We start from the raw sequence: 15,428 nt of genomic DNA, 5'->3' as shown, positions 1-15,428 counted from the left end.
ACGGACTGCATAGGTCTCAGTTACTAACGCCACCTGTTGGCCTGCTTATAGTACACTGGAGCAGATCCTGAAACGCTCTGCCTCTCTTTATCTCTCTCACACACACTTACCAACATATGCAGGGATGCTGTTTTCGCTGATGCAAGTGAGTCCAAGCCAAATAGCATTAAAGTCTACTTGTATATAGAAATGTTGACCCAAATTTGAGCCTACATTTTTACTGTGGTTCCTGTCAAAGAAAATATGATTATGAGTCAAACATCATGGGCTTATGAAACAGGACTCATGTTATTTAAAGAGCCTCATTACCATCGAGAGTGAAAATGTCAGATTCAGTTACTTTGCTGTTCTCTATATGTGACTTATGTAACATATGCGGCATGCAAATTCTGTGCAATCCGTTACTTATTGTGTGTCTCTTTGCCTTTTTATGATTTTACCGGAGATGGTGAAGGACACAAAGGTACAAGAGTGCATTATCTCATTCAGCAGCTTGTGTCATACTGGATGCAAAACACTCAGCAGGACGTGCAATCAATATATGTTGGCACGCAAACGTTTTACTGTACGGACGTGGGCAGAATGCAGAGCTATCCACATGTCTAACATGCGTCTTACAATCTGCACTACCTGTCCATCTGCCTGTTTGTTTCATCCGTCCAGCTCATGCCTGCCTGCGTTACCTTCTCTACACAGTAGTGTGCGGTTTCCACTGGGAAACACAATCATGATAATCACCACACTGTAGTCATCTATAAAAATAACTGCACATCCTTCACTTTACCCCCTTCCCCACAAAAAACTATTAAGTCTTGGAAACCCTGTGGTACTCAACAGAGTTCTGCTAGTTTGACTTCCTGTGTAAGCTACCAAATTACAACCTTCATTTATAGACCTCCTGTTGGTAGGTTAGTTAAATTACCCACAGGAGCTACTAAGCAGTAATTACAACTTTTACATCTTTGAATCGTTAGTGGTTTATAATTGTTAGGCGCAGACCACAGAAATCCATTACAGTTGTGAGGAGACATGTTTACTAAACTCAAAGTATGCAGTATATTCAGCAACGCTTATTTGAAGAGGTGTGGATAAGACTGACATAACGCCATCATAACCACATCATAACCCTTGTCATGAACATGAGCGAGTTTTTATGAAGGTTTGTCTGTTGTCAATAAGTGTCATTCAGTCAATTATGTCTTTTTTAATGCAAAGTTGAGATTGAGATGTCTATAATAACATTACATTCACCTACAAACTTTCACCTACATTTTTCATCCTCAAGTTAGTTACTTCACTTTTCTCAGTTAGCTTGGTGCATATTGTTAGTAGTATTTACGGTTCGTTTTATATTTTGAGCATTTTGATAATCACCTCTGTCTTAAATAATGGTTACCATTCACAATCACTAGTTCTGGTTTGGCCAAAATGAACCGTTACTTGAATGTGTTAGATGTGGAAATATCAGGAGAGGAGCGAGAGGGAAGATGGACTTAAGTTAATATTTTTACATCTAATGCAGTAAATACAGGGTTTATTGCAACCTAAAAAAAGCAGTGGAAGGACAAACCGGGACGATTTGATTATTTTTTTTTTTTTTGTCAAGTTTGAATGATGATGAATACAAGGTGAGGTGATTATAAAAATGCTCAAAAACAGTATTTACAAAAGGAAGCGTGTATATACTGCATGTACCCAGCAAACTGTGAAAAGTGAAATTACTAACTTGAGTATGAAAAATCACTAAGTTTGTAGGCAAAGGTAATACTACATGCTACAGCGTTGACAGGAAGCAGATGTGCAGCTGGTAACACGGATGTGCGTCACACTTGATATTGCATCTAGAGAGCTGACTGAATGATGCTGATTGAAAACAGTCATACACATTTATAAAGACTCCTTCATGTTCATGACAGCTGCCGTGACATGGTTAGGACGTGACACTCAAATTAAGTATTACCGTGTATTCTCCCCTTCTCTCATATGGCTGTTTCTCAGAAATGACATCCGTGTTCTTTCCTGAAGAGCTTGCGGATCACTTTAACTTTATCTCTTGTAGGCAGAGGAGGTTTTCCCCATCCTCAGTCCTGCAGTCTGCAGAGTAACATTTCAGCACACTCCCTGTTTGTCCATTCACTTGCTGTTTGCTGTCAGAGCTGCTGTAGACACTGGGGCCGGGGCAGGAATGTCCCCCTAACCAATTACCTGATTAGCTTTCTGAGCACACACACTGCAGCCAAGGCTAGCCAGCGCTAATACACACATAGGCTGTCTCCCCGTAGCCCTCCCCGCCCCCTGAAACGCACACATGCAAATACATTAGCATGTCCGCAAGGGCAAACGCATACCAGCCACCAAAGCACGGCACTACATGGTTCCGTTTATTTGCATATAAATATGTATACAGTTTGTGCTCAACACACACACACGCCCTCATTTCATCCATACATTACAACCAAAATCACTGCAGTCCACTAATGACTCTGCTTCTCTGCAGTAGTCATCATGAAGTCCGGCCCAGCTGCTCTGGCCAGCTTGAACTGGTCAAACTGAGTTCATTCTCTGATCATATCATGCCAGCACACACTCACATACTGAGACATGTGCTCTTTTCACTTCACACCTCACAGCTATCCCCCACAGCTGTAATAAAAGAGGAAGTTCTGTTTTGGTGCCAGACATGGTTTTGGCATTCTGTTGAGAAAAATCCTCACTTTTCACATTGCATTTGTATTTTTACCATGCGTGTTATTAAGTTCATTTTCATGTACCTTGGCAAAGCACAGAGATGGGACATAATTAGTTATGACATGATTGGCGCATTTGATGGTGAATTCCCATCGTGCGTTAGACGGATTTCAAATTAGCATGCAGACTAAGACGTGGCCTTTACCCTCAGCACCTGTTACCGTGACTCCCTGTATGTGCTTTCCTTCTTTTCTGCGTCCTGCAGTACCTTTTTTTCTTTTTGGCTGCTTTTCTTCAGCAGTCCAATTTGTGAGTCAGTCATATGAAGTTTTCACTACCTCCCTGTTCTTCAGTGTCTCATCTCCTCACAGTAAAATTAACTTTCTCACTGCTTCACCTTTCACATCCTCTTTTTCACACTTACTCTGTGAATGTCTTTATTCAATACTTTTATTTTTCTTAGTTTTTGCGGAGGTCTGGAACATTATCACACAATCAGCGGAAAAAAGAGAGACAAAAGTGCAGTTCAGTCGAAGAGTGAAAGTCATTTTCTCCATTGAGCAAATTGAGTTGATTATGTTGATGAGAAGGACGATGGTGGGAGGATTCCTCTGGAGACAGCACTTCATAATTGGTTTTTTGTTTACTTGCGGCAATAAAAATCTATTAATGGTATGTGTTGCTACTACTGAGACCTTTAGGAATATTTTCAAACTACAAAAAAGGTCAGAGGAATCGGACTTCAGGTCGTGAATTCTTCAAATGGATGTGCAAGAGAATACATTCATGAGTGGCAGAAATAAACATAAAACCCCTATTATTTTACCAATTCATTTATTTACCAGGGACAACACACATTAAATGAGGAATCTGGAATATATTTACCGTAATAAATCATAAAATGTCCATGATATGTCATCAGAGATTGAGTAAACATGTTAAGTTGAAATATTTTCTTCTCTGACTACAACACTGCAGCCAGCGTGTTCTCCTGTGAAATTTCTATTCCAGCCATAACTAAACTGTTAATGTTTGCCCGTTTCACGGTAATTAGAGTTGATATTAATGCCGGATGCTTGCTGAATGAGCAAGTGTCTGTTTACGAGTCGTAACAAATCATTAATAATATTTCAGAAGGACTAGATGTTTGTAACGATTAAGTTGAGCAATATGTTAATGGATTCTGGCAGGCTGAAAGTCCAGTGTGTGTATTTTCAGAGCTGTGGGCTTTTGTTTTCAGGATAGCAAGCTTAATTTTACATTGACAGACAATTGACAGTTATAAATTGCAGTAGTCATTTTTGGACGTATAATTGTTACAAATGGATTGGTTGCACAAGAGACATTTTGACTTGTCACAGCAGAAGAAACAGGTGGACTTAATAACAGTAATGAAAGCTCAGTTCCAGGAAGAGTCCCAGTAACACTGACAGTGAACCAGCATGGACAATAGAGGAATGCGGCAGTTATTAATACACCTTTGACTTTCCTACCCGCTGGTTTGAAAGATATCATAAACCTGTAGCAATAATAGTAATGATAATCATTATACGGATCACAAAAATAATTTTTTAAATCAGAAACTGATGAAATGAGTCCGCAGGTATTTCTGATTATTTGTAAAATGCAGTAACTGGCGGTCAAAACATGATGGTTTGAGCTGAAAAGGTGCAAGGGCAAGTGCATTCAATTAAAATCCCACACTCATCACCTGCCCTCTGCTCTCCAACTGGCCCTCGTGCGACATAAGATGTTATGTCATACCAAGGGCTGAGGGTAAGTGGAACTACTAATGAAACACAAGGAAGGAGAAGACCAAGTAATATGCATGTGATCTGCCAGGATGGATCCACACTGAATTTGGATTTCTGGCTGGGGGTAAAACTGTTTTTTTTTCGGCAGAAATCTCTCCACAACAAGGAGTTAGTGGAGGTAGACTGGGGCTCCAGACAGTCAAATTACCAACATTAAAGTCAGTCAATCCTGATCTGTCGGTCTACATTTTCTTGTTCTTAAAACAGGAACAGCATGTCAGATGCTGCACTATGAATTTTTTAAAACACCAGAGAATGCTCTGTCTTTTTGCTTCATAACAGTGTTTCAAAAATGCTCAGATTGACCAAAGGCTGCTGTGTTTGTTTGTCCTTGACAGACTGATCTGATTTTTGATGGATCTTGCTGACATGTTTGTTACTAATTGACACAGAAGGGAAGTGTTCCGATCTTTAGGGACATTGTGTTGTCTTGTTTGGCTTGACTTTTTATTTTTTAGGATATTAGCACATTTCTGAAACTGCAGTGAAGATAAGGGGATTATTCCCTTAGTTCTCCTCTCACATACTCTCCCTTGACAGTGAAGTCTACAAAACTTCAAAACAAGACTTGTAATACTTATAGGGATTGATTGTCTTTCTCCACTTCTGCATGGTGGATACTCCACTGGCCATTCTCTCTCATTCCTTTTGCAGTGCTACTTTGATCTAACTGCTCTCTGCTTTACTCTGCTCCTGTAGGAGTTGATGACCAAATTGATAACTGAGACTCCAGACCATCCAATCCCTTTTCTCATTGATCACCTGCAGACCAAGCAAGACAGCCCCGGCAAGCTGCACAGAGCTCTCTCTGGCTCCGCAGCACTGTGGGCGCAGAGCTCCCCAGGTCGGTACACATGGACACAGACATGCATAATGTACAAACCTGGGGTATAACAATACACTGAATATCACAATACAAAGATGATTCATCTGTGACAATATCTCCTAATATCTGCTGTGATATTACATGGTTATTTTTTCTTCTGATTGCTGCATTGCTTTTGTTTTGCAATTGTACATACATAATTCAAGTATTTACAATTCATGCCATTTTTTTTCACATGCTTAGGTCATGGCTGGCTACTTTTAGTTTACTTTATTAAAGAAGGAAAGCTATAGTTAAAAGGAAAAGGAAATTTTATACAGAAAAAAATGTTGTACACACCAGTGTTATGACTGAAATTGCTAAAGTGTAAATAAAAACAGAATGCAATAATTTGCAAAATCATAAATTGAATCAATACAAAGACAAGATATTTAACGTTCAGGTGGATAAACTTTATTGCTTTTTGTAAATATATACTTGTTCTTAATTTGATGCCTGCAATATGTTCTAAAAAAGTTGGGACGGGGCAACAAAGAACAGGGAAAGTTGAGGAATGCACCTGTTTGAAAGATTCCACAGGTAAACAAGTTAAGAGGTGACAGGTAATAGTATCATGCTTGAGAATGAAAGAAGCATCCTTGAAAGGCTCAGTTGTTTGCAAGTAAGGATGGGGCGAGGTTCACCTCTGCATGGGTCAATAGTCCAACACTCTCATCACAAAAGTGCAAGGATTTTACAGATTTCACCGTGTACAGTCCATAATATTAGATTCAGAGAATCCAGAGAAATGTCTGCGCATAAGGGGCGAGACTGAAAACCAGCATTGAATATCTGTGATCTTTGATCCCTCAGGCGGCACTGATGACATGATCATAAAAAGGATGTTAATGCAGGGGCTCTGGAATACTTCAGAAAACTGTTATCAGTAAACACGGTTCACTGCTGCATCTACAAATTCAGAAATTTGACAACATCCAGAAATTCAGCTGACTTCTTTGGGCTCAAGCTCATCTGAAATAACTGAGGTAGAGAGAAAAAGTGTGCTGTGGTCTGAAGAGTCAACAGTTCAGATTGTTTTTGGAGATCGTGGACATCATGACCTCCAGGCTAAAAAGGAGAAGGTCCATCCAGACTGTTACCAGCACAAAGTTCAAAGGCCAGCATCTGTGATCATATGGAGGCGTGTTAGTGCTCATGGCATCATGTCTAACTGTAACAACAACATGTCTTTGTAGTAAAAACGTTTAGGCACTAGACTGGCCTGCCTGCAGTCCAGACAACAGAGACCCTGGACTGTTGAGAACCTGAAGTCATGTATCAAGCAAGAATGAGAAAGAATTTCACTTTCAAAACTTCAGAATCAGTGTCCTCGTTTCTCAAATAATTACAGAGTGTTGTTTAAAGAAAAGATGATCTAACACAGTGATATACATGCCCCGTCCCATTTTTTATGGAACATATTTCAAGCATAATATTTAGTATATTTACAAAAAACAGTTCACCAGTTTAGTTTGAACATTAAATGTCTTGTCTTTGTTCTTTATTCAAATGAATACAGGTAGAAAAGGGTTTGCAAATTGTTGCATTCGGATTTTATTTATGCAGCTTCCCAACTTTTTTGGAATTTGGGTTGTATTATTTACCAAAGGACATTTTTGGTATCGTTACATCCCTAGTACAAACCCATGTTGAATTTGTCTTTGCACACATACCCCCCCCCCCCCCCCACACTCCACACTGTATATGATGAATATAGGCTCAAAGACAACCATTAATCTGCATGTGTGACGCTTGCACACTAAACTTGGCCTGCACTCATGCTTTCTAGAATTTGCATAGCAGGGCATTCTGAACAGAAATTGTGACTATCTGTCTAAACAGAAAGCAAAAACCCTCGAAGGGAGTACAGCAACTATGAGAAGCCATGGCAAATTCACCCCAAGAAACCGAAAAAATCCAAGAGCGACCTGGCTGTTTCCAGCATCTCTCCTCCTTCACCAGAATCCAAGTCTTGTAAGTCTCTCTCTTTTTTTTTTTTGCACTACTTTCTCAATTATTGTGATTGCACAGACACACACAGACACAGAAAACACCTTAGAATATGAAGCTGCACAGTTTTGATACCTGTTGTATCAGTTGTATCCCAATTACACGCTCCATTGACTTTAATCTCCATTTTTAATTTGATATAATTATATCTAATTAAAGTTAGTCACAGTGTATAGTCCAGCGTCCTCCTTCCAGCCTCCCAGAGCCCTGCAGATAAGTTCATTATAAAGTGCCACTTTTCTTACACACTTGCTGCTGCACTGCTACACACTCTGAAGATGAATTGTTCACAAAGTTCTTGCGTCAATGCAAAATGAATGCAGATGAGACGATTTTTCTGACTTTTTTTTTTTTAAAAGCTCTCTAATAAATTACCGTAGCCATGATGTTCGAATGAAGTATGACACTTGAGACAATGAGGCTGGGTCAAATGGGGAACAAGCAGAGCCATAGACTACTTCAATAATTTAACATGGGGCTCCGTCACTGCCAGACCAATTCTATTTTAGGCTGCGGTGTGGGCATTTCTCACAATCAAGTAGAAACGGGTGTCAGCATGAGTGCATGAAGAGAGTAAAAGTCAGAGGGAGAAGTAAGTAAAAAGTAAGTGACACTCAGCGCATCAGTGTGCACTTAACGTTTGGAGCATTAACAGCAGAGTAAGAAGCCTTTAAAGCTACATTTAAAGTCAAATCACATTAAAAATACATGCATAGGTGTTTTGGTGTGCAGAGCTCATGAAAAATTTAAATCAAAAGAACTGCTGCTCATCATTATTGTACAGTGTTGCAAGAACAACACAGAAGCTGTCACAACCATACAGAGGTTACACTTGATAAGCTTGATTTTTCTTTCTGTGTACAGTTACTGGGCTTTGTGCTTCATTTCTACTCGACTGATGCTTTAATGGGCGGCCCCAGTGGGAAATGAATCCTTAACCCTTAATCTGGGCTATTAAGATCCAGCACAGCCCTTTGCAGCAGCAGTGCAGCAGCACAAGACACATACACAAACTCTTAGGAATAAGGGTTCCAAAGGGTTCTTCCTAGAGGGCTGAGGTTCTACCCAGAACCTTTTTCTGAAGAAAGGGTTTGTCCCTTGACGGACTAGACGATCCATTAAGAACTTGTTTAATTGATTTAAGAAGACATAGTTCTTCAAGCACTGTTGAAAGCATGGAGATTTAAAACATGTCTCCTCAATTTAAACAATGGTAACTGTAATATTTTTAAAATTACCACAATATAAAATATATGGGATTGAATGCAATAGAATGCAGTATGGTTCTTCGTAGAACCCTTGTTTTCAGCCCAGTTTGCAAAGAGTCAAATGTCAACTCTAAATTAAGGTTCTACATGAAACCCCTGGGATGTAAAATCGTTCTCAGTAGGAACCCCCTGGACAGGTTCTTTTATATCACCCCTAGAAGGTGGAATACGTTTTGAATAGAACTCCCAGCGACAGTCCTCGGTGGAACAATTATCACCATAGAAGGGTTTTCTGTAGAACCTCTCATACAGGGTTATGGGTGGAACCTTTCACAGATGGTTCTATGTATAACCATTGATGTTGGTTTCTGTATATAACCTGAGAATGAACCAAAAAGGGGACAAGCTAAAGAACCCTATTTGCTCTAGATAAAACCCTTGGAATATATATGGGTTCCCAATAAAACCTCCTGGGTGGGTTCTTGTTTTCATCTTTTATAAAATGGAACAATTTTCAGATAGAACTATTAATACCATACAGAGATTCTCTATAGAACTTCTCACCTTTTAAAAGGGGCTCTACCAGGAACCAAAAAGTGTTCTGTAATGGGGATAAGCCAAAGATTCATGAATATGGTTCTAGTTAGCACTTTTATTTCCAAAAGTGAAACCCTTGTATTTGTTGAATGTCAACTTTAACTGAAGAAATGGTTATTGGAGGAACTCCCTGGGTGGGTTCTTATTATCACCCTTGTGTAAGCATCTGGATAGAACCCCCAAAGAGGGTTCCAGTTGAAACCATATAACCGTAGAACACACATGGTTCTAGGTATAACCCTTTTTGTTGTGTAATTGTCTGAAAAGGCTCAAAGTGGAACTTTTACAAAGGGTTCTAGCATGGCCCAAAAAGGGTTCTCCTATGGTGACAGGCTGAAGAACCCTATATGGTTCTGTTAGCACTTAAATTTCACAGTGTGCAGCAGAGCTGAGAGAGGACAGAGAGGCACTCTTTGCCGGAAGTAATGAAAGATTTTTTTCCTCAGTCTGCATTTGGCAGAGACATTTGCTCTGTGTTTATGGTTGTTACAAAGCCAAGCAGCTTAGTCAGGGTAAACAAGGGTGGAGGATGGCAGATTGTAGCAGCAATGCTGTCAAATATTCACATTGGAGTTTATTTATTTGTGTGTGTGTGTGTGTATGTGTGTGTGCAAACACTGGGTGATGCTAAGTCTCCACATCTGTCACCACATATGTATTTCAGTCAAACATGAATGCAAATGAATTCTAAAGTCCTCTGCATTATATTCAAGTTAACTTGTCTGTTCAGGCAGTGGCTGCTCAGACAACCACTACATTTGTTTAGAGCCCTTTTCACAACCCACTGGTTTCTCATGTTAATTCAAATCCAGCTGTGTCAGACCATAAGAACGTTAGGTATGGATGAACTACGAGTAATCCCCCTCCTGTGAAGGAATACCACTCTTTCTTTTTATAAATAATGTCTGAATCCAACACTTTATGAATTAGCTATCATATAGAAGCTGAGGGACACTGCTAGAGGACATGGGCAGGATGTCAGTACAGTATGTGGGTCATTTCCTGCTCCTGTTTGAGTTATTTTGAATGTTAATCAAAGAGACTGACAGATACTGTCCCCTGGCTCACGTCCAGTGAGCCCTGTGCTTCTGAAAGAGGCATGTTGACTTTTCCGCTAGTGTTTCCATTGCACTCCGTCCTGCAGCAATTCACAAAGTGCTGTTTGGACAAATGAGCTTCAAGATGTGGCGTTTACAGATCAAATCACAGTATAGTTGTTTTTTTCTGTTGCTGCAAAATGTGACAATTGCCAAGCTGGAACGAATTATCAATGTCAATATCAAATGTGAATATTTTAGGGCCGTCCCCTGCAAGATTCAAAACATCACCTGAGATTATTCAAGTCAAGCAGTCTTTTTTTGTCAGTCAGTGTGCATTACAATAACAGAATAAAACAGATGCAAACAAACAGATGTAAACTTTATAAACAGAGTCTCTAAATCACCAGAAACCAGAAAGCTAACTTTGAAGGAAGTGGGTAAGAGTGATAGAAACAGAGTGCAGGTGACGTGCTCTCAGCTGCGTCACCAGAACGCACCACAACGCTTAGTTTGTGCTTGTTTTTGCCACCGACAGGCTCAGATTTTTATTATGTGTCTGTCAGCATTATGGAAAGGACTGCTGCAGCGAGAGTGGGATAAGTTTGTTTGATCAGAAACAGCTGTTTTATTGCTTTCACCAAACTTACCAGACTCCTTTTATGTAACTGTAATTTTAACATCATCACTGTCAGCTTCATTTAAACTCAGCGGAAACAAAATAAAGCTCACCAAGAAACATCTTGCTTAGTCTTTCCACTGTCCCAGCAGTCACCAACTCCAGTTTGGTTGAAATAAATGCTTAATTTAGCACAGAGTGTGCAGGGCAGGTGATGACAGACAGCACTGCAGCAGCCTGGGGAGAGAAGCTCCACTGTGCACTGATTTTATAATTGAACTTCAGGAGGACGCACACTTTTACTTTCTCTGACTGGGCAAAAATATGTTTTCAGATCACGTAGAAGGAAGAAAGGCATGAAAACTCGAGTCTTACTGGTAAAACATACTCATGCCATGTGTGCTGATAAAGGAGTTTAAACACATTTTTCACCGTTGGCTGATCAAGAAAATGATCAACAGATTAATCAATAATGAAATTAGTAGGTATTTGCAGCCCTAGAAAAATGAATGTTTGTGTTTGTGATGTCCAGTGCCGCGGTCAATCGAGTACCCGTCCTGGGACTGGAGGGAGAGCCGGGACTTTGACGAGCTCAACCACATCCTGCAGGAGAGCAAGAAGCTGGGCAAGGCTCTGGAGAGTCTGTCACGCAGTGAGTGGCTGCAGCTCGACATGCACACACCATGAGCGGTGTTTAATACATCTCAACATGTATAAAAAAAAAAGTGTAGACCTTTCTGTAAATGTCACTGTAAATCCAGAGAGGAAACCGGATCGAGAAGCTAATCTTACAATCCCGCCGCTAAGCTCAGAAGCAGTCTAAGCCGGGATTTTGAACTGTATTAGATGCTTCTCTGTGCTTTAAACCATTTTTTTTTCTTTCTGCAGGCATCGCCATTTCTGATGAGCTTGACCAGGTAGATATTAACTAGACTGGAGTCTATTAAAGGGATAGTTCAGACTACTTAATGTAGGGTTGTATAACGCACGGCATAACCCCAGTTTGGAGAAGCAGAGAGGAGTACCAGGTACTCTATTCTACTGTTGCTTATACACTGACTATCATTAAGTACCTCATACAATCCTCTATTAAATAGTCCAACTATCCCTTTAAACTCATATACACCCTGGTGTGTGGAAATACTGCTCTGTCACTCATCACTCTGCAGCATCACTCACGCTACTTCAAATAAAAGCCTTGTTTCATAACTTTCACTCGGTTGACAGAGCAGCACAACTCTTTTTCTGATGATGAACTGCAATCTCATGGGAGTGATATGCGAGAGTGATACTTCAGTAAGCATGTCCTCCATCTCCCTCTCCCTCGCTGCTTCAGTGTGCATCTTGTGCGCAAAGCTTTGTCTGAGCTCCGTTTTTTTTTTTTTTTGTCCTCGCCTGGCCCCGATTCTCTCCCAACACAATGGTGCAGTGGCTGCCCAGGCTGGAGATGCACAGAGCGAGTTGGAAATGATGGGTCTGGATGAGAGACGCGGCATATGTTTTGACAGGGACTTCACTTTTTGCTCGGTGCGGCAGTACATGTCCAACGTCCTTGGCTTGCCGCCCAGAGATTTTCCTTCTTTTTCTATGGGACGGGGCAGGGAATGAATACTAAACACCTGCTCTGATCATGCAGAGACAATAGCAGTTGATACTATCCTGGATTTAGCAGACATCTCTTTGCTTCTTGTACTGAGCAGGGGGGTAAATGTCTGCGGGCTGGTTTTTGGGAGCAGAATGGGATGGAGACGGATCTCAGACAATACTGCGGTGCTTTTTAAAACTCCAATCTCTTAAAAGTACATGGTGTTAAGATAACACTTTATAGCAGTTTTGACTCCACTTGCTCCCCCCTGCACCCTTTTTTCATTTTAATTAGTTTCTTTGTCTTTCTCTCTACCCTTATCAGTCTGTTGTTTTGCCCCTTATTATTTCTCTTTGCTCTTTTTTTTAGAACTTGGGAGGCTATAACTCAGTGCTTCGCCCTCGGGTGGTGGGGGAGTGGGTCGGTCGGGAGGAAGAAGACGCGGACCCTCTGGCTGCTGAGATGCTGCACCCCCCTGTCCCCCGAGCTAAAACTGAAGTGTGCTGGAGTGGAGACAGTAGCCCCGCTGGGAGGTTGGTGACTGGCATTGCATATTGGCAGATGCTGTTCGCAGTCAGGTTGGTAGCAAATGTGGCATTATACACCTGGGTGTATAACATGGCAGAGAGCTGGGGTGTTAATAGCCACGTTTGCCAACCCTAAACTAACCAGGTAGTTTTGTTGCCTAAACCTAACCAAACTGCAACTGAAAACTGAAAGGCAGATACTATGTGCACCTACTGTTTTGCTTAAAGATGATGGAAAGCCTCGTGCCCAACCCAGTTTATCCACTGCAGCCTCTTACTAGGAGCAAAATTGTTGGTCTTTATAGCTAAAAAAAAAAAAAAAAAAGCTGCTGTGTGCCTATTCGCACCTGGATACAAATAGATACTCTGTTGTATTTATGCATAGTCATCTACGTGTGTGTGTGTGTGTGTGTGTGTGTGTGTGTGCCTGTGGATGTGTGAATCATTTAAATAGGAAAAGAAAGAATTTAAAACTTCCAGAAAGTTCACCAAGCTATTGTTGGCTCTTGAAATGAGGAGGTAGGCTTCTGACTGCGCTGCCTGAGGAATGCCCATCTGAATGAGTTTGATAATCCCATTTCAAAGGCGCGATCAAACATGCTTGCCATGATACTCCTTCAACCCAATTTCAAATTAAAGCTAACCTCATTTCTGTGCGCTCAAGGCCAGAGGAATTTTGTGCTTGTTATTTTAAAAACGGACGGCTTTGACAATATAACTGAGTCACGTGTTGATCTGTTAAATCGTTTGTCACCCTCCTCTCATGTGTTTGCAAAACCATCCAAGTTCCAAACAGCCTGCTACCTCTTGGACTTCCCTGTTAGGTGTTAACTATGGGTCTGTGTGTGTGTGTGACTCTGTGTGTGTTTGTGTGTGTCGCATGCACTGCAGCAGCTGATGTGACTAATTAGAGGAGGATCGGATATAACCCCATAAATCATGCGCAGGCCTGAGCTGACATACACACAGTGTTAATCTCATTAGGTTACTGTATGGGTGGATTATAGGGAGAAATCACTTAGTTAGAAGTCTGAGCTGGGAGATAGGGGTGTGTGTGTGGGCTCACTGATGAGCCCTGCTCTGTGTGTGTGTTTGTAAATGAGATGCTTCATGTTTACCTATGATGAAGAGTGTGAGGAACTTGTGCAGCTGTGTATTTGAACTGCTGCAGCATCCCAGAATAATCACAAGCCCCTTCTCTCATCAACTGGAGGAGTATTTGGCTCATCGAATAGATCGTTTATATCAACTCTGAATTTCATTTACTGGGAACTTGCTCCCACTTCAGATCCTGTTTGGGGATTGAGATCACTTTCACATCCTCTGAGATGTTTATGGCCAAGTCATGAGCTCTAAAAAAGAGACCTCAGAAAAGAACACATTTCTTTGTCTTGTTTTAAGGTTAGAACATGGTGTAAAGTAGATGTTTTCAAACTGTGAGGTTGTGGGAGTTAAGGTCGGCATTACATGACTTTTTTTGTTTGTTTTAACCGCAAGTCTGCATTTTTTTTCCTTATGTTTTCCTTTAATTTATTTACCTGTGTATATGTAGGCACATATATTGCTAGCTAAAGCACATTTATGTTTGTTTTTCCTTTTTCTATTTTAAATGTGCTTTGGCAATGTAAACATCTGTTTTTCATGCCCATACAGCCCCATTGCATATACATGAGGCAGAAATGATGCATTAGGTAAATGAGACAGGTGCATTCTAGCAACAAAACAACTGCAGGTTCATTATTGTAATTTTTGCCAGGGGTTTGGCTTTCTCAGAGTCATAACTCAGGTAAATCTTAACACACACCATACACATTCTTTTAAAATTAGTGTGATCTTTCATTTTTAGTTGATGTCATTATCTCTGATGTGCATTGCAAATGAACTTCTATAAATCCACTTAGAAATCATAAAAAAAGAAGCTCCCTACAACTACAGAACTTGCCTTAGAATCATCACATTTTTAAGTTTTCTTCAGTGTTAAAATAGTCCAGTGATACCTGTCTGTATATCCATGAGTACACTGCAAACATGAATTACTAATAGCTAATTCAGGGTCTAAGATTTGTGTGGATTTATTGGCAGAATATGGCAGAAACTAAATATAATAATCATAGGTTTGTTTTCATTACTGTATAATCACCTGAAAATAAGAATTGTTGTGATTTTATTATCTTAGAATGACATTTAACAAACAATTACTGACTACTGACCAGTATAAACAGCCAATCAACTTAGTAGAGGACTGACTGTCTTTTGTTAATTTCAAAATATAATGTTGTGCTTGTGTAGGTTCTGTGTCTTTGCAGCCTGAGCTTCAAGTCTGAGGAGGAGGGCGTGGGGGAAAACGACCCCCTTCAGATTATTTTGTATACTGTCTGTGGCTCTAACTTGCTACCTGGACTGCAGTACTCTCTTTTGCATGCTTGGGAGTTACATATTTCACCTTTAGTATTGTAACCACTGAATTTCAGGTCCAGT

The 15,428-nt window shown here is 40.5% G+C and overlaps 1 protein-coding gene across 1 annotated transcript in view; it reads left to right on the top strand.

Moving 5' to 3' along the window:
• Positions 1 to 15,428, top strand: part of c21h8orf34 (chromosome 21 C8orf34 homolog) — an 87,462-nt gene that overhangs the window by 15,643 nt on the left and 56,391 nt on the right. The window contains exons 2-6 of the mRNA XM_084747688.1: positions 5,202 to 5,346; positions 7,210 to 7,341; positions 11,371 to 11,490; positions 11,727 to 11,755; positions 12,793 to 12,956. Of these exons, the coding sequence (XP_084603814.1) occupies positions 5,202 to 5,346; positions 7,210 to 7,341; positions 11,371 to 11,490; positions 11,727 to 11,755; positions 12,793 to 12,956 (590 nt within the window). The remainder of the gene's footprint in view (positions 1 to 5,201; positions 5,347 to 7,209; positions 7,342 to 11,370; positions 11,491 to 11,726; positions 11,756 to 12,792; positions 12,957 to 15,428) is intronic.

Source organism: Lutjanus erythropterus, chromosome 21, assembly GCF_056507025.1.
Source record: "Lutjanus erythropterus isolate fLutEry1 chromosome 21, fLutEry1.hap2, whole genome shotgun sequence".
Taxonomy (NCBI): domain Eukaryota; kingdom Metazoa; phylum Chordata; class Actinopteri; order Lutjaniformes; family Lutjanidae; genus Lutjanus; species Lutjanus erythropterus.
This window is presented reverse-complemented; position numbering and strand designations above follow the sequence as displayed.